At 46.3% G+C, this 18,147-nt stretch overlaps 1 protein-coding gene across 7 annotated transcripts in view; it reads left to right on the top strand.

Annotated features, from left to right (window-relative positions):
- The window catches only part of Tecpr2 (tectonin beta-propeller repeat containing 2), a 79,084-nt gene that overhangs the window by 44,674 nt on the left and 16,263 nt on the right, over positions 1–18,147 (top strand). For 3 of the 7 annotated variants that reach the window (XM_076849596.2, XM_076849600.2, XM_076849598.1), the window contains exons 14-17: positions 836–1,076; positions 1,768–1,857; positions 3,452–3,685; positions 10,580–10,728. In XM_076849596.2, the coding sequence (XP_076705711.1) occupies positions 836–1,076; positions 1,768–1,857; positions 3,452–3,685; positions 10,580–10,728 (714 nt within the window). Of the gene's footprint in view, positions 1–835; positions 1,077–1,767; positions 3,358–3,451; positions 3,686–10,579; positions 10,729–16,876; positions 17,077–17,099; positions 17,382–18,147 lie in introns of those variants that run through there. The other 4 variants (XM_076849597.1, XM_076849599.2, XR_013090720.2 and 1 more) reach the window with 4 other exon arrangements.

Genomic DNA, 18,147 nt, shown 5'->3' with positions numbered 1-18,147 from the left:
TGCCCAGAGGTATCCTGGTTTATGCTGGTGGCTTAGCGTGAATGTTGGTAGTCCTGGTTTAAGACATAAATTACTTCATCCTCTTACTTATAATACTTTTTTTAATTCAGTATTAGTCTAAGTGTTGTATATTATTGTCTATTGGCAACATCTGAATTTAAAAGCAAAATTGTTCTTGCTCATTTTCATTAGAATAAATGACTTAGAATGAGTGGGATAGTAACTGATCCAGGTAATATGGAAGTATGTAAAATACAATGGAAACATTTTCTTCCACCACTTTCTTTATATTCTTTCTACTTACATATAACATTAAGATACCTTTTGACCTAATCAAAAAAGTATGGAGGACTGGGGCTGTGGCTCAGTGGCAGAGTGCTTGCCTAGCATGTGTGAGGCACTGGGTTCCATTCTCAGCACCGCGTATCAATAAATAAAATAAAGATCCACTGACAATTAAAAAAATTGGAATATAATTTGCTCTAATTCAGTCCCCAGCACTTTCTTCGTCCCCTTCTCCCTCCACCCTACTGATCTTTCTAATTTATTTATAGGTTTTTTTGGTTTTGTTTCGTTTTGTTTTTTAGTTAGTGTCCTCCACCACTTTCAATCCCACCCTTGAAGCAGTGGCAGTTAGTAGCTTGTTGTTCCACACTCCCAGCCCTCTCACAGACCCTGTATGCACGTGTGTGTGTGGGGGTGCCTGGCCATCATTACTGGAGATGCAGATGTGCGGATGTGGCAGAACCTTGCTTGGCGGCAGAGCATGTGCTGGCGACAGAGCATGTGCTGGCGACTGCGCTGACACAGGTCTTTGCTCTTCTGCCCCCTCCAGGTGAGCATCACAGACTACGTGGTGTTTGACCAGTGCAGCTTATTCCAGACGATTATCCAGGCCACACACTCGGTGGCCACAGCAGCCCAGGCGCCTGTAGAAAAGGTAGCAGACAAACTGCGCCTGGCATTTTGGTCTCAGCAGCTTCAGTGCCAGCCCAGCCTGCTGGGAGTTAACCACAGTGGCGTCTGGATCTGCGCAGGCAAGAATGAGTTCCACGTGGCCAAAGGAAGCCTCATAGGTGGGCAGATCACTTTGTTTTCAGATTGGCTTGATAGGCAGCTCCAGTTTATTTTATCTAATTAATTAATTTTTTGTGTGGTGCAGGGATCAAACCCAGAGCCTCCTGCAGAAAAGCTTTTAGATTCCATCTTGAAAGGTAGTGCAGCACCAATGGCATGAAGCTTCTGGCATGGGGGCACTCTGCCTCGTTGATCACTGCTCCCCCGTGTTCTATTTTCAGTGTGTCATTCCTAAAACTTGGACCCATTTTCTAGACATTGTATAATCAGTTTCCTCTTGTAACCTATTGTGATATAAGAAAAGCAAATGGTGCCCATTTTTATGTTAATAATTTCACATTTAAAGGGAAACATCTATCCAAGCCCACAGAGCCTAGTAGTGAGACTGGTCTATTTCCTGGAGGGAAATTATCACTCCTATAGGACATACAAGGTACCAGCCAGATCTGTGAGTGAACCCTTTCTTAATAAATTGGCTCTAGCTCCTCCCCCGTTGATCTCCCTGGGCCTCTGCAGACAAGATGGGGCCCAGACTGACCATGTTCATGGAAATGCACCTGGTTCAGACTGTTTAATCCCAGGACAATAGAATCAGCTGTAAGTGGTTTTGTGGGCAGCTATAGTCTAGAACTAAAACTCTGAAATGTTTTCATCTTTTTCTTTCTTTAATTCATTATGTATTCTTTCCAGGCACTTATTGGAATAATGTCGTTCCCCGGGGGACAGCTTCTGCAACCAAATGGGCCTTTGTATTGGCTTCTGCTGCTCCCACCAAGGAAGGTGGGTCAGCCTGTAGAGAAATATAGTACATGTTTGGTAGTTGAAAAAGTTCAGACTATAGTCTGACCATAGCTCAGTGGGTGAGGAGATGCAGCCATGCAGTTCTTGAAACAGAGAATATGACAGTGTCTCAAGCCAGTAGCCCTGATAGGTGAACCAAGGGTCTGTGCTGGATAGCCTGCTCAGAAGAGCCTCCAGGGGGTGGTCAAGGTGGCTGAGACTGATGCAGAGTGTCTTTGTGAAGGAGAGACTGTGCAGTGTGGTCACAAGGGCTAGTAGCAGGTCACCCAGCAGCAAATTTCAGGGGCCATAGCTTCTTTGGGCACCCTCCCCATTTGCCCTGGATAATTCTTATGTTACCTCTAGCAGCCTCTGTCTACCCTGACTACCACACTTGTGCCCCAATGAAGGGCACAACTCCTTCCACTTTGTGTCTGTGCAGAACCCATGGCCCCTCACAAAACATGGCTTTGGAGTCAGGAGAAATGGTGCTGCTACCAGATAGCTGGGAACCCCAGCAGTTAGGTGACCTGTCAGGGCCTCCTCCCAGGGTTGCACTTTGGGTCAGCAAGAAAACACCATAAGTCTATGAATAAGGAGGAAGCAGCGTACTTAGTTCAAGCCATCAGTCTCTAGCGTGTGGGTCACTTGGTCAGCATAATTCGTGCTTACTCACTAGCTTGCTCTGGTCACAGTTCTGCCAGAAATCTCTGAAAATGTTAAGTTGTTCCTGGGTTGGCACAGATTCACTGGGCACAGTGACTGACCTGAGCTGATGGGTGGCAGCTTTCAGTCTCTACTGACCCTCTCCTCATGATGTCATGGGTGTGCTGCAGGCACATTGTCACACTTCCCCGGGAGCTGCCTGGCTCTTCTGCAACTGTTGCACAGACATATGGCAGGCCTTCCCTCAGGTTTTCAAAATTCAATAAATGATCAAACCCCAAAATAAATCTTACAACAGGTTTTAAATAATACTCTACTTTCATACTGTGACTAAGGGTTTAACTTCTTCAGGGATTATTTGCATTTTAAACAGAATCTAAAATCTCACTGAAATGGTGGAGGGACTGAAAGGTCATTTTGAGGCAAGGCTGGAAGGAGGAGATTTCCAGCTTTCCAGGTCTTGTCCTGCTTGGTTAATAGAGGGGTGGGGACAGCACCTTGGTGCTCTTCTCCTGCAGAACTGCTGCTCCCACTTCTGCAGGGGATTGATGCTGATGCTTTCGGAAAGGTCCTTCCTCTTGGTGAGGTCTGACAGTCTGTTTTAAAAGTCTGTGTTAAAGGTTTCCCAGCCTGATATAAATGGGAGCCACATTATAGCCTTCATAAAACCTTCTGAGTCCCACTTTCTTTCCATTTCTTTAAAATATCTGAGGCTTAATTTGGCTAACCAGCTGGTCATGGTGTTTCCTGTAACTTAAAGTACATGGAAGCCCCTGCCCTCCTGCCTAGGTGAGTATGGAGTATGAGCCAGCCAGCATCTGCGGACAGTGTCAGGTGTGTATGCCTGAAGGTAAAGCTGCCTTGTGCATTGAGGGCAGGTGGCTTGTTGCAAACAGGGCACCGTCATAGACATGAACCTTTTCCACAGGAAGCTCTTTGTGGCTGTGCCAGAGCAGCAAGGATCTGTGCAGCATCAGCACCCAGAGCCCAGAGAGCCGCCCCTCCACAGTGCAGCTGCCCCCCGACGCTGAGATGAGAGCCTATGCTGCCTGCCGGGATGCGCTGTGGGCCTTGGACAGCCTCGGCCAGGTGTTTATCAGGACGCTATCCAAGAGCTGCCCCACAGGCATGCACTGGACAAGGCTGGACCTTTCCCAGCTAGGTATGACCGTCTTGTCAGTGTGCTTGCTGGATCCCGATTGCCTCAGGGCCCTGAATTTGCCTTGGGTGAATTCTTGGATGTGATTTTCAGGTGCTGGGTTTTAGGAGATTGGTTGGTCACTCTTCCGGATGAAATGGGCCTCTTGATTTTGTGAGGCGGTTCACCCTCTACACTTGGGTATTCAGAAGTTGCTACTAAGAATTGCTTACAAGCAGCACTGTTGGCGCAGCTGCCTCTGTCAGTCTGTCCGAACATGGGATGTAGCTCTGTGACCTTTATATCTGGAAAAGGGATGTGCCCTGTGCGTGGATCAATGGCACATTTGTCTGCGCCTTGACATCTGGGAGAGCACCCAGTGCAGAGGCTCTCAGTACATGTCAAGGGTTCTCATACCCAGGGCAAGAAGATGTGCCACTAACTGCAGCTCTTCTCTGGGCCCAGGAGTTAGAGTAGGCCAAGTAGTATGGCACAGTTTGCAGATAGTTCATTCATAGTCCAAGAAGTACTAAATAAGCCATGACATAAGATCATTCTCTAAGTAAATTCCTGACCAGCTAGGAAGTTTGAGTGTGGTTTATATGAAGATGGAGGCCACAGCAGATGGCTCCCAGGGTGGGGTGACCTCCCCTGCAGCAAGGGCTCCTGCTGTTGTGCATCCACAACCAGTGTTCTGAATTGGACAAGTGTCCAGTGTCAAGAACACAACCACGGAGACTCACAAAAAAAGAGAATGAGGAAGGAAGTGAGCAAGCAGAGAGGCTGGCTGTCCCTCCTTGCCCAGGCCCTCCTATATGGCAGGGTCTCACTCTTCATAAAATTGGTGTTGCCCTGAGCAAGCCTGGCCCAGCACAGAGCCACTCTCACTTCTGGCACCAGGACTCCTACAGGCTGCTGGGTAGAGATCAGGCCCCTGAACCTAATCCGGCTGTTCCTGAAGCAAACCCTGCCACAGCTAGGGATTTTCCAGGGTATTGTGAGTATTTGTGCTTTGGGCTTTCTGGACCTACTGGTCACTTTCTGGCTTTCTGAGAGCCTTTGCCAGACAAGGCTGTGGCTGGTAGTGATCTGAACGCTGGTGCTGCTGTCTGCCCTGGGAAATCTCATCTGTCCAGAGACCCACTGGCCCTTAGCCCTTCTCTAGTCATCCTTACCAGGCCCATTGGGAGAGGTGCTAGTTCCTCTGGAGGTAGAGCTGGGGGAGGCCATGCTCATTTGCACACTTTGGGTCAGGAATGAAACTATTTCACCAGCATCACCCCCACCTGGCTCCTCCAAGGGAAGGCCATCACACTGCAAAGGGGTGCACAGCGAGGGGGCATCATGCAGGTGCCACGCCATTGCATCCCACTCTGCCTGGGCCTTCCATCCCCACATGGCCCCTGCCTGCCCCTGGTTCAGTCTAGTCCTGCTAGCCGTGCTAGGGTGTTCTAGTCTCTGAGATGTGCATTTGGGTTTCCTGGGAAAGTGGCCAGGAGAATCCTACGTTCAGCAGGATTGAGTCTCAACTTAGGAGGGAGAGGAAGCAAGAACAAGACAAGGACGGGATGCAGCAGCTCAGCTGGTAGAGTGCTTGCCTCACGTGCACATGGCCCTGGGTTCAATCCTTAGCACCAAAAAAAAAAAAAGACAAGCCTAAATCTAGGATGTGTTGGCCCTGTGGTGTTTCATAGGTGCTCTCTGAGGGCTGGATGCGTGAATAGAAGGCAGGACATAGTGGCAGACACAGTGCCAGCTGTGTGCAGAGAGCTGGGCCCTAGGCAAGCTACTCTTTACCTTCAAAGATGACACTGTCTCGTCTTTCTAATGGGAACAGCAGCCACCACCTCACCCCACACCACCCAGAGATGAGCCAGCAAGAGTCCCATCTAAGTGTGAGCTTTCTTGGCATCACAACTTACTGTGGAACACTCTCGAGCCCTCAGTATTGGGCTGATACTTGGACTGCTGGGTGCACAGTCAGATGGCTGGGCTTGCACCACTGGGCAAGCAGTTGATTCCAGCATCCTATGTTGAAAAGCTCTGCCATTTTTAGTCTATCTCGCTTTCAGCTTTAGATCTTATTCATTTATTAGGTTATTTGGTTGATGCTGGAATGACGAACAGACTCCTTGCACCACTTTCTCATAAACCTGAGGAGCACGGCAGTCCAGAGTCGGTAGATTTTCTGCTGGAGCAGGGCAGGGCAACAGGGCGCAGTGGGAGGGCTGCTGGCCTTCACCTGGCTGGCAGACCAGGGCACCAGGTTTCCTCTTACAAGGTCCACTCCAGGCATGTCTGTGCAGCCATGGGGAGAAGAGGTGGATCAGGAGAGCTTTGAAAACAGTTGTTTAAGTTAGGGATTTCAGATTCTGAGATGGGGGTCAGTTCTCTGCCCAGGACCCCACATCTGACGTCCTTGGCAGGTGTCTTCAGGCAACATTGACTAGTGCAGCGTTGTCTGGTCAGCACTAATGTGCCTGGGATACTCCTCTGGGATGAGCTTCGATGCAGCATTGTGCTATAAATGCCAGCCCTGGGGTGCCGTGGCAGTGAAGGGACCGTGGCCTTTTCAGGACCAACTCTGCCTTTGAGGATTCTGTTCAGTGTCAAACTGATCCTTCCCAAACTTGTTTGGTATTTGTTCTTGTTGTTTTGTTTTTTTCTGAATTCACTCTACTCCCACTGAATTCTGAAGGAAAGAGCAGAGTCAGGTCTGTCTGTTTGCTCATTTGCTTTGTGCAGTGCTAGGGATCAAATCCAGGGCGGCATGCATGCTAGCCAAGCACTGCCACTGAGCCGTGCCCCCAGCCTGGGCAGAACCCTCTTGAGCAGTTTCTGCTTCACCACTGAACAGTCCAGCCAGCGGTGGTCATTCCGTCCGCCTCAAAGACTCTCCCATGCTATCTGGCCCTCTCCTCCCATCCTCCCACAGTCACTATTGGAGCCCCCTCCTGACAGGACTGTAGGACTACAGTATCCACCCAGAGCACCAAGTGTGCCCACTTCCTCCCATGCGGCCAGCACTGTCTTCCTAAAACACAGTTCAGGTGGTGTTGCCCTCAGTGTCAAATGGCTCCACAGTGCCACCTGAATAAAGCTGTTGTCGCTGGGATGGCACCCAAGCCCTCAAAATTGATCCTGACCTGCCCGCCCAGCCTCTTGCCACTGCCCCGCTGACGCCCTCACTGTGAGCACTGCCTTGCCTGCTGTCAGCTTCTCTCCGGGGCCTAGAGTGCCCCCCCTGGACTTTCCTGCCTTTGCCTCTTCCTTCGAACTCAGCTGAGATTGCCACCTGACCCTGAACTTGCCTCAGTCGGGGTCCCCACCTTGACACTTCCCCACAGTGTTCCCTGAGCACTCTGCTGCTGCCTCTGGTGCCGCAGTCATTTGAGTCCACCTTGCTATTTTCGTTAGCCATCTGCTCATGGAAGACAGAGGCTTTCCAGGCAGGGACCAAATGCTTGACCACAGTATATACCCAGTAAGATTTTTAAAGGGCAGAAAGTAGTATTTACAACTCCATTTCTAAGTAATTTTCGGTTATGCAATTTGATCCTGTATTTGGCCTTATACTGGTAATAAAAATAAAACACAGTACACATCTGTAATCCTAGCTCCTTGATAGGCTGAAGCAAAAAAGTCAAAAATTTGAGGCCACTCTGGACAGCTTAGTGACACCCTATCTCTAAATTTTAATAAGGGGACTGGGGATGTGGCTCAGTTGATAGGGTACTTGCCTAACGTTTGTGAGGTCCTGGGTTCTATCCCAAGCACCACAAAAATAATAATAATAATAATAATAAATTAATTAACCACCCCAGCTGAAATGCAAGTACAAGCTGCCATCACATGCGGTTAGTCTGGGGGTTAATGGGACTCCCACCTCTTGTGAAGGATCCCCACTTTTGCTCCAAGTTGCCCTCAGCCTGCCCAGGGCACAAGGTGAAAGCAGCTGTCTGGAAAGACAATTTGCACATGCTCTTCTCTTTTTTGTATTTTTTAATTGTAGGTGGACACAATACCTTTATTTTATTTATTTATTTTTATGTGGTGCTGAGGATGGAACCCAATACCTCGTACCTACAAGTCGCTCAGCCACTGAGCCATAGCCACAGCCCCAGGCAGTGTCTTTCTGATGTCCACCCTTGCTCTGCTGCTTCACCACCTGGGTACCTGTAGGAGGGAAAAGCTGGAAGGGCACATGCTGCACTTCTGGAGTAAAGTGCCTCATCACTTCTGCTCATAGCCCATTACCGAACCAGTCACCATCCTAGTCACCACTGCTGCCCTGCTGGATTCTGGGGAATGTGAAGGAGCCCCAGAGGGTTTAAGGAGGGAGCAGGCTCTGGCACATGTCCCTGTGGAACAGACTATGAATGTCATGCACTCTCTGGGAGATAAAACCTGCAGAAAAACCCTCCATTAAACTTCTTTTTCTTCCTGACTCTAGTGCAGAACAGGCTGGTCTGCACACTGCAGCACATATTCCAGCATGTTCACCTTGTCCTGTGGACTCTGTGTGTCCTCCTGGCAGTATTATTTACTGCCACCTGAGCACCTGGCCCAGTGCATTCCTGTTGTGTGTGATTAACATACCAAGCTACTGCCTGGAGTTCCAGGGGCAGGTTGAAGGCTCAGTAGCTGGAATAGTCCCTGTAGGTGAGCTTATGGTTTACTAGCATCATGATGACCTGTGGCAAGCTTCCCATAGGGTAGCTGGTGTGTTGTGGCGCAATCTTGTGAGCCATCACCCATGCCAGTGTTGACTGTGCAATAGGGGCACCGTCCTCAGGCTGCTGGGCCCCACCCAGCCCCAGTGCTAGCTAGACTGGCCACACACCGTTTTACCATGCACTGAACTTAGAATGAGCTGTTGAATTAAGGCTTCACATAAAAGAAGTTAAGAAAATGAAAAATCAAGCCATAGGTTAGATTCACACTCCATGTATCTGGCAAAAACTTGTATCCAGAATATAAAAAGACCTCCTCTATCTGTCTAATCAGAATACACTGCAATTAATTAAATGTGCAGAAGATTTGAATAAGCATTTTACAAAAGAAGATAGCCCACGTGCATAGTAGAAGATTCAGGGGGGAGGGGGTTGTGCGCGTGTGTTGCTGGGGATTGAACTCAGCGAGCTCTATCACTGAGCTGTATCTCCAGCCCTTTTTATGTTTTATCCTGAGACAATGTTTAGGTAAGTTGCCTAAGTTGGCCTCAACTTGGAATCTTCCTGCCTCAGCCTCAGCTGGGATTACAGGTGTGTGCCACTGCACCCAGCTCTCAACCTCTTGGTTGTTTAGCAGAGAAACATAAATTGAAGCTAAGACAAGACACAACTTCACCCCCACTAGAAGGCTGTGATGAAGAAGGTGCCAGAACCAAATGTTAGTGAGAGCACAGGCAACCAGAATTTGCACACTCTGCTAGTGGGCATGTAAAATGGTACACATTGGGAAAACTGGCCTTTTTCTTTTAAAATGAGACGTTCATCCAACATATGGCCTAGCAACACCTAGATCATTTATTCAAGAAAAATACATGTTCACACACATAAACAAAAACCCACTTCTACAAGAATGATTTTAGCAGTTCTATTTCCACCAGCAAAACGTGGATATAGCCAATGTCCACCACTAAGTGGATGGAGGAGCTAAGGTATGTACGTACATGGAGTGCCCTCAGCAGCAGAGCAAGGTGAGCAAGGCTGAGGCTCGCTCACGTTCTAGCACATACACTCCGGTTCTGCTTTTGTGAACTGCTAGGACAGACCACGCTTACCTCTGGTATAGAGATCTGTTTAGTGTGTCCAGGGCAGAGAACATTGACAGGAAGGGACCTTACAGAACTTGGGGGTGATTAAAATGTTCCACATCTTGATGGTATAGGTTACTGGGGTTGTTTGTGGAAACAGATGGGACACAGACACTGCATGTCTGTGTATTTTGTTGTGTGAAGCCTGAGAGGTCAGAGGTGGCTGTTGTAGAGAAGTCAAGCTGACTCAGGTTCAGAGGGGGTCCAGCCTTGGCCTCCAGACTGAGTCACCTTCTAGTCTGGCAATCCCAGGCAAACTTCTCTCTGTAAAAGCCTGGCTGGCCTCCTGCATGAACTTGGACAATAATAAGTGTAATCTTGGCTGTGAGGTTTGAAATGAGAGCCCATCCTGTAGTGGCTGTTCAGTAACTATTAGCAGTGGCACATTTTTGCCACATAAACTTTTATTTTCTTTCTTTTTTTTTCTTTTCTTTCTTGTCTTTTCTTTTTTTTTTTTTTTTTTTTTTTTTTTTGTGTGTGTGTGTGTGTGTTTTGTTGGGGATGGAACCCAGGGCCTTATGCATGCTAGGGAAGTTCTCTACCACTGAGCTCCACTCCCAGCCTAATGCTTTTTTAAAGGAGCCTCCCATTTCTTTTCAGCTTATAATCAGTTTAATTAACAGAGAAATATAAACGTGAAGATTCCTTAGGAGATGTAGATAGTCGTTTCTAATTTGAGTCAAGGCTATCAGTAAATATGAGTTCCCTTCCCCGACTCCAGACTTTACTGGCAGTAGTTATCTAATGGTGGAACTTGTGCTGAAATGTTATCCCAGCCTGTGGTGGCTGTGCACTGTGATGGCAGCACTGTGATTAATTTGCTCACAGCCTAGAAGGGATACCATGTGGCACCAGGCAGATGGCAGGGCAGCTAGGGCCTTCCTGACTCCCCTCATTTTGATGTTCTCAAACCCGGCCAAGTCTACACACCCTACATGGAAGAGCTGCAGCAGGTCAAAGGACATGCACCTGAGTCCAACCAAAGTGTAGCCTCCTTTCTTCCTTTGAAGTATAAAATCAAAGTTCATAGATGAAATGAAATGTGAGCCATTTCACAGGAGTATTTATAGTATGTGTACTCTTTCTCTGTTTGTCTACAGGAGCCATAAAACTGACAAGCTTGGCATGTGGAAGTCAGCACATCTGGGCCTGTGATTCCAGGGGTGGAGTTTACTTCCGTGTAGGCACCCAGCCTCTGAATCCCAGTCTGATGCTCCCAGCCTGGATCATGATTGAACCACCTGTCCAGGTAAGCCAAGTTAACCAGTAGGAACCTGCACCTTAGTAAGATGAAGCCGTCAGGATGCACTCACTGGAGAAAGGACCACAGCTGCCCTTGCAGCACATAGTGAGAGAGGTCAGCACTCTTGCTGCCTTGATCATTGCCACTCCCAGCTGGGAGTTTGATGGGTGACGTTTAGGGCTGAATAGATTATTCTTTAATAATTAAAAATAGATTATTTTTTAAATCAAGCAAACCCAAAAGTATAAAGGTGGAGGTAAAACTCACCTAAAATGTTGCTACAGGGAGATCCACATTTTGCAAATGCTCTCCTGGTCTCAGACCCTTCTTTCCTGTCCGCCCGCCCTTTGCCACTTTCACTTTACACTACGTTTGACGTCAGTTTGTTCTCTCGCCTTTTCCACCAGCTAAGTCACAAGCAGAATCTGATTTTAGCACAGATTCAGTTATGCTAAGGGCCTGATGAACGTACTTCCTGTGCTAAGTGTATTTCTGTTAAGATTTATAATTATGGGTTGTGACTTAGTGAAAGTCATTTTGTCTGACCCCTGCTAGTGCCCATTTGGAGTCCACAGAATTTGTGGAGGTCCCATGTTGGTAGTCCTGGTCACAGGGAGGTGCCATGTCCTTGCTGGGTCCTCCCTACCTCACAGGGCTGTGGAAGCGAGTAGAAGGGTGCAGGGCACAGGTAAGGAATGCAGCACATACCAGCTGCCCACGCACAGTGGGGGCAGTCCACCCACAGAGAGGGGCACTTCATAGCTGCTTGCTCAGCACTCTTGGTGCATGGTGGTGAGGGCAGGCGAGCTTGTCTGTAGTCAATTCCATAGTTGTTCTGGGGACACTGTGAGTTTATTCCTGTTTTCCTTCTAACAGTTTTATGTTATTTTAAAAAAAAATTTTTTTTTAGTAGTCAGTGGACTTTACTTATTTATATGTGGTGCTGAGAATCAAACCCAGTGCCTCACACAAGCTAGGCAAGAGCTCTACCACTGAGCCCCAGCCCTGTGTTATTTCTTTTTAAGAGTTATAATTCATCTTTTACAGTATTCAACCCCATGATTTTAGTCCTTTCACAGCATGCAGTGATCACCGCTGTCAACTCCAGAACATCTTCATCACCCCAAAAAGAAACCCCTTACTAATTGGTAGTCACCACCTTTTCCCTGGAGCCCTTAGCCCCTTCTTCTCACCATGGCCACTACTGTTTCCCATCCCTGTGGCTTTCCCTGCTCCCCACCCTGCATGTGGATGGAGTCCTGTGGTGCGAGGCCTTTTCCCTCAGGCTTGGACTTGGCGTTGTGGTTTCAGCTCACCCATACTGTAGCACCTCTCAGTTTTTCTTCCCTTCTCGTGACTGAACAGCGTCCCTTTAGCAGACACACCACATTTTGTTGATTCATTCACCAATTGACGACCTTTTAGTTGTTTCTGCTTTTCAGCTATTGTGAATACTGCTGCTGTGAACTTTGTGTACAAATCTTTGGGAGGACGTATGTTTTCAGTTCAGCTGATCATATGCCTATAAGTGGAATTGTAGTGTCATCTGGTAATTCTGTTTGGCTTCTTAAGGAGATGCCAAGTTGTCTTCCACAGTGACTCTGCCATTTTACATTCTCCCAGCAACATAAGAGGGTTCCAATTTTCCTACATTCTCACCCTCCAATTTTTTTCTCTTTTCATTTCATTTTAGCCACCTTCATGGGTGTGAGATGGTATCTCATTGTGGTTTTGGTTTACATTTACCTAAAGACCAGTGACAATAAGCTTCTTTTCCCACGTTAGTTGGCCATTGGCATATTTTCTCTCAGGAACTGTGTATCTGAGTGCTCTGCTCACTCTCCCTTCTGTCATCCTTTTCAGTCGGTCACAGGAGCTCTGTATGTTCTGGATGTTTCCCTCCCTCCCCACTGTGCCTTGTCTGTCTGCTTTCTTTATGATGCCTTTGATGCACAAATGTCTTAAATGTGCTGGGCACTATGGCACATGCCTGTAATCCCAGTGGCTCAGGAGACTGAAGCATGAGGATCGCCAGTTTCAGCAAAAGTGAAACACTAAGCAACTCAATGAGACCATCTCTAAATAAAATACAAAATAGGGGTGGGGATGCCGCTCAGTGGTCGAGTGCCCCTGAGTTCAATCCCTGGTACCAAAAAAAAAAAAGTTTTAAATGTTTATTTTTTTCCTTTGGTTCCTTGTGCTTTTGGTGTCATATTTAAGAACTGTTTCCTAATCCAAAGTCATGTTTTGTTTTAGAAGTTTGTGGTTTTAGCTCTTATGTGTAGGCTTCTCGTTCGTTTGGAGTTGCTGTTGGCATGTGCCGTGGGACGGGCATCCAGGTTCATTCTTTCACACATGCACATGCAGTATACTGACACCAGCTACGGAAAGGACCATTGTGCCCATTAAATCACGTAGAACCCTTGCCAGGCAGCAGGTGATCACTGGGTAGCAAGTAGGGCAGTGCCTAGGCTCTGCTCTGCTGCAGTGACCTGTGCCTCCTGTTCACATGCGTACCTGGTTGTCGTTTTCAAGTCAGGGAGTATACAACCTTCAACTTTTTATCTTTGAAAATTGTTTCAAAAGTGCCTTTTCAGGGCTGAGGCTGTAACTCAGTTACAGTGCCTAGCATGTGTAAGGCCCTGGGTTTCATCCCTAGCACCATGTAAAACTAAATAAATAAAATAAAGGTATTGTGTCTATCTACAACTAAAAATATAATTTTTTAGAAGTACCTTCTCTATCCATCTGAATTTTAGAGTATTTGTCAATTTCTATTAAAAAAATACCAACTGAGAGTTTGGTAGGAATTGCGTTGAATCTGTCAATCAGGGCCTGGGGATGTGGCTCAAGCGCTCGCCTGGCATGCGTGCGACCCGGGTTCAATCCTCAGCACCACATACAAACAAAGATGTTGTGTCTGCTGGAAACTAAAAAATAAATATTAAAAAAAAAAAAAAGAATCTGTCAATCAATTTGGGAAGTGTTTCCATCTTACCTTTATTAAATCTTTCAACCCACAAACATGAGATGTCTTTCCATTTATTTAGATCTTCATTTGTTTCATTCAGTAATGTCTTAGAGTTTTCAGAGTACATGTTTGATACCTTTTTTGTGTCAGGGATTGAACCCAGGGGCACTACTGAGCCACATCCCCAGCCCTTTTTTATATTTTATTTAGAGACAGGGTCTCATTAATTGCTTAGGGCCTCACTAGGTTGCTGAGGCTGGCTTTGAACTCTCAATCCTCCTGCCTCAGCCTCCTGAGCCGTTGGAATTACAGGCATGTGTCACCACACCTGGCACTGTTTTATACTTGTTTTTTGTTTGTTTGTTTTTTGTTTTGTGTTTTAAAGAGAGAGAGAGAATTTTTAATATTTATTTTTCAGTTTTCGGTGGACACAACATCTTTATTTTATTTTTATGTGGTGCTGAGGATCGAACCCAGTGCCCCGTGCATGCCAGGTGAGCACGTTATCGCTTGAGCCACATCCCCAGCCCTATACTTGTTTTGTTAACATTTTTCCTCCATCATTTATTTTTTTTTATGCTATTATAAATGGAATTGTTTTCTTAATTTCAGTTTCAGATTGTCCATTGCTAGTGTAGGTTTTTGTATATTGACCTTGTGTCTGGAAACTGTACTAAACTTTCTAGATTTTAATAGTGTTTTTTGTTTGTTTGTTTGTTTTCTTATGGTGCTGGGGATTGAACCCAGGGACTTGTGCATGTGAGGCAAGCAGTCTATCAGCTGAGTTGTATCCCCAGCCCTAAATTTTAATAGTTTTTTAATACACTCCTTAGAATTTCTAGTATACAGAGTCATATTTTAAAACCAGCCATAGTAGTACACACTTGTAATCCCAGAGACTTAGGAGGCTGAAGCAAGAAGATCAAGACTTCCAGGCCAGCCTCAGGAACTTAGCAAGACCCTGACTCAAAATTAAAAGAAAAGAGGGGCAGAGGGGATGGGACTGTAGTTCAGTGGTAGGCCCTAGGTCAGTCTCTAATACCACACACATACACACACACAAAAAAATTGATATTGTCCATAAATAGAGATAATTTTAACTTCTTTTCCTTTGTGGCTTTCATTTCATCGTCTTGCCTAGTTCTTCTGGCTAGAACTTCCTGCTCAATATTGAAAAGAAGCGGCAAGAGTGGATGTCCTTGTCTTATTTCTTATCTCAGGAGAAAATCATGCAGTCTTTTGCCATTAAATGTTAGCTGTATGGTTTTGTTTATTGAAGTTCCCTTCAATTCCTGGTTTGTTGAGAAAAGGAACTGACTTTTGTCAAATGCTTTTTTTTTTTTTTTTTAATGGTATTGGGGTTTGAATCCAGAGCCTTGCATATCATATAACCCATCAGGCACTGAGCTACATCCCCATCCTTTTTTTTTTTTTTTTTTTTTTTTTTTTTTTGAGACAGGTTGCATTGAGTTGTCCAGGCTATCTTTGTCTATTGAGATTATCATGTGGGGTTTTTCCTTCATTATATGATGTATCATATTGATTGTTACATGTTGAACCACGAACCACATTTTCATTCCTGGGATACATCCTATTTGACTATGGTGCACACCCTGGTCAAGCTGTGGACCTGGTCTGCTCAGGCCTTCCTGAGGAGGGTCTTTACTCCCACAGTCATGAGGGACAATGATCTTTGGTTTCCTCTTTTCCTCATGGGTTTGTCCAGATTTGGTATTAGTGCAGTTCTGGGCTCATAAAATACATTGATATAAGTGTCCCTTCCTCTGCTGGTTTCTGGAAGAGTTTGTGAGGATTGGGGTTGATTCATTTTAAGCATTATTAGAATTTCTCAGTGTTTCCATGTAGACTGAGGCTTTTCTTTTTGGGAAGTTTCTGTTTTTAGTTACTGATTCAGTCTTTTTGCTATTTCTTTTGTTTCAATATGAGCAGTTTCTGTTTTTTTCAGGAATTTGTTCATTTCTTCTGTTTTTTGATTTATTGGTGTTCACTTGCTTATAGTATTCTCATAATCCTTTTTATTTTTATAAGATGGATAGTAACATCCCTTCTTTTATTTTTGATTTTAAAAATTTAAGTCTTTAGTTTTTTATTTTGAGACAGGGTCTTACTATGTTGCTAAGGCTGGTCTCAAACTTTCAATCCTCTTGCCTCAGCCTCCCAAGCCACCGGGATCACAGGTATGCGCCACTGGAGCCAGCTCTTTTCTTTTTCTTAATCCAGCCACAGGGTTTGTCAGTTTTTGTTGATCTTTTCAAAAAACCGTCTTTTGATTTGACTTTGTCCCATTTTTCTGTGTCTCATCTATTTCCACTCTAATCTTTGCTGTTTCTTCCACACTTTCTTTGTGCTTTGCTTGATAGGGCTTTGCTTGATAGTGACATTCTCCTGATAACTCCAAGCATAGGTCATGATTGTGTGAGACCATGGGAACATGGTGCTATGGAGAACATGTGGCATGGCAGAGCCACGCTAGGGTAGGTCAGGGGCTGGTTTGCAGAGTTTACTGTGGCAGAGAGCATTTTCGAGCAGTTGCTTCATGCTTGTGCCTTGCCTCACACCTTCCCCAACAAGCCAAAGGCCAGGACTCAGGAGGCTAGAACATGCAGGGTCTGCAGGCCACAGTGGGGCTAGGGCCACCCTGTCCTCTGTTGTGTGCACCTCTCTGCAACCAAGGAGCCACAGGGGCATCTAGCAGTGGGTTTATAATGAGGGCATTTCTGTTCCTATCTCCATTAGATTCTAGAATAACCTCTAGGAAGTAAAACATAAAGAGGGAGAAAGCTTCAGTTGGAGAGATGTACTATCTGTGGTGATCTACGGCTTGCCCAGGAAAATGACCAAAGTAGAGCAAATTTACATGAAAGGACCTCAAAGTTGTGCTTGGTAGGTAGGCTGTTAAACATTAACTACTTCAAGTAGAAACTAGAAACTAGAACCTCACTTTCTTTTCTAGTTAGCTTTTAGCATACTTCTGAAGAAATTCACTTTGCCGTAGAATTTGCAGATACAAGAAGCTTTTCAAATTGGTTCCTGGGGGGGAAATGTTAGGCTTTATCTGTGCACAAGCCTTAACTGTGTGCTTCTCTAAACACTGCCCTGTCCTTGAGCCTGCTTTTTCCCCAGAATATTGAAAAACCAGGGGTGGCTCTCCTTGCTTTGCAGGAAACATGTTACTCAACAACCTGTCCAGCGTCATAGCTCTAACATGGTGCTGGGCCCATCCTAGGGCCCAGGCCTGCCCACCAGTAGATGCCCCTGCTGAGGTTCCCTATGATCCTCTGTGGGACCCTTCTGAGGCCAGAGGTACAAGGGCTATGAGGGACGCTCACCTGGTGTTGATGTTGCACTGTAAGCACATCACCCCCCAGTCCTCATGACATTTCAGCTAGAGACTGTTCCTGACCTCACTCAACGAAGGAGAAAACGTCAACTCAGAGAAGAGGCTCAGAAAATGGTCTGAGATTTCATCACTAGCAGATGGCAGAGCCGGGATGCAGACCCAAGTGTGTGACACCCTGACTTGGTTTCCGCCTCTGGCTCTGAGGCTCAGGGCTTGCGCCAGGACACTGCAGACGCCATAAGAGAAGGCATGGTGGCACAGCTCAGGCTCAGTGACCTCACAGGTGATATTGCAGGATGAAGCCTAAGGAGTCTTTCTGCACAGTGGCTCAAGCTGTAGCGCGCTTGCCTGGAATGCGTGTGGCCCGGGTTCGATCCTCAGCACCACATACAGACAAAGATGTTGTGTCCGCCAAATACTAAAAAATAAATATTAAAAAAATTCTCCCTCTCTCTCCCTCTTTCTCACTCTCTCTCACTCTTTCTTGAAAAAAAAAAAAAAAAGGATTTGAAAGTCAGAATACTGCCAAATGCTAGGAAATAAATAGGGCATCACATTTGATCCTCTGTGTCTCCTCTTGTTCTATCTCCCTGGAGGCCACATCTGCAGTTGAATCAGAGATGGGAGCAGGTCATTAGATGCCAGAGGGCATGTGAAATGAAGCAACAGGAATGTTTTACATCAGTGGCTTCTTTATTTTTGTTTCCGGTGCTCTGGCAAAACCTCTCCCTCTGGTGGTGGTTTTGGGGAGAAGTTTCAACAACATACTCAAAGCGAATGATGCAGGCCTAACATTTGGAAGGGTTTGGAGGGAGCATTTCTAGTGGTGCATAGCGTCTTGGAGAGCAGAGCTTGCTGTTTCAGTTAGAGAACCTCCTGTTCACGTTCACAGCACCTCTGTAACCAGCATAGTTGTCAGAGGGTCTTTCATAGCACTCATCCCTGTGGGCCTCAATGTAAGAGGAGACTGCTTCACAGCCCCTGTGTGCCCTGAGCAGGCCTCGCTTCCTCCCAGTGGCCATGCTCTCACCCGCTGTGGCCGAGGTACCTGTTTCCCATGTGGATTGACACTGTCACTGAGCTACATCCCCAG

The sequence above is a fragment of the Callospermophilus lateralis genome, chromosome 3 (assembly GCF_048772815.1).
Source record: "Callospermophilus lateralis isolate mCalLat2 chromosome 3, mCalLat2.hap1, whole genome shotgun sequence".
In the NCBI taxonomy this organism is placed as follows: Eukaryota; Metazoa; Chordata; class Mammalia; order Rodentia; family Sciuridae; genus Callospermophilus; species Callospermophilus lateralis.
Note: the sequence above shows the minus strand (reverse complement) of the source record. Positions and strands in the feature narration are given on the sequence as shown.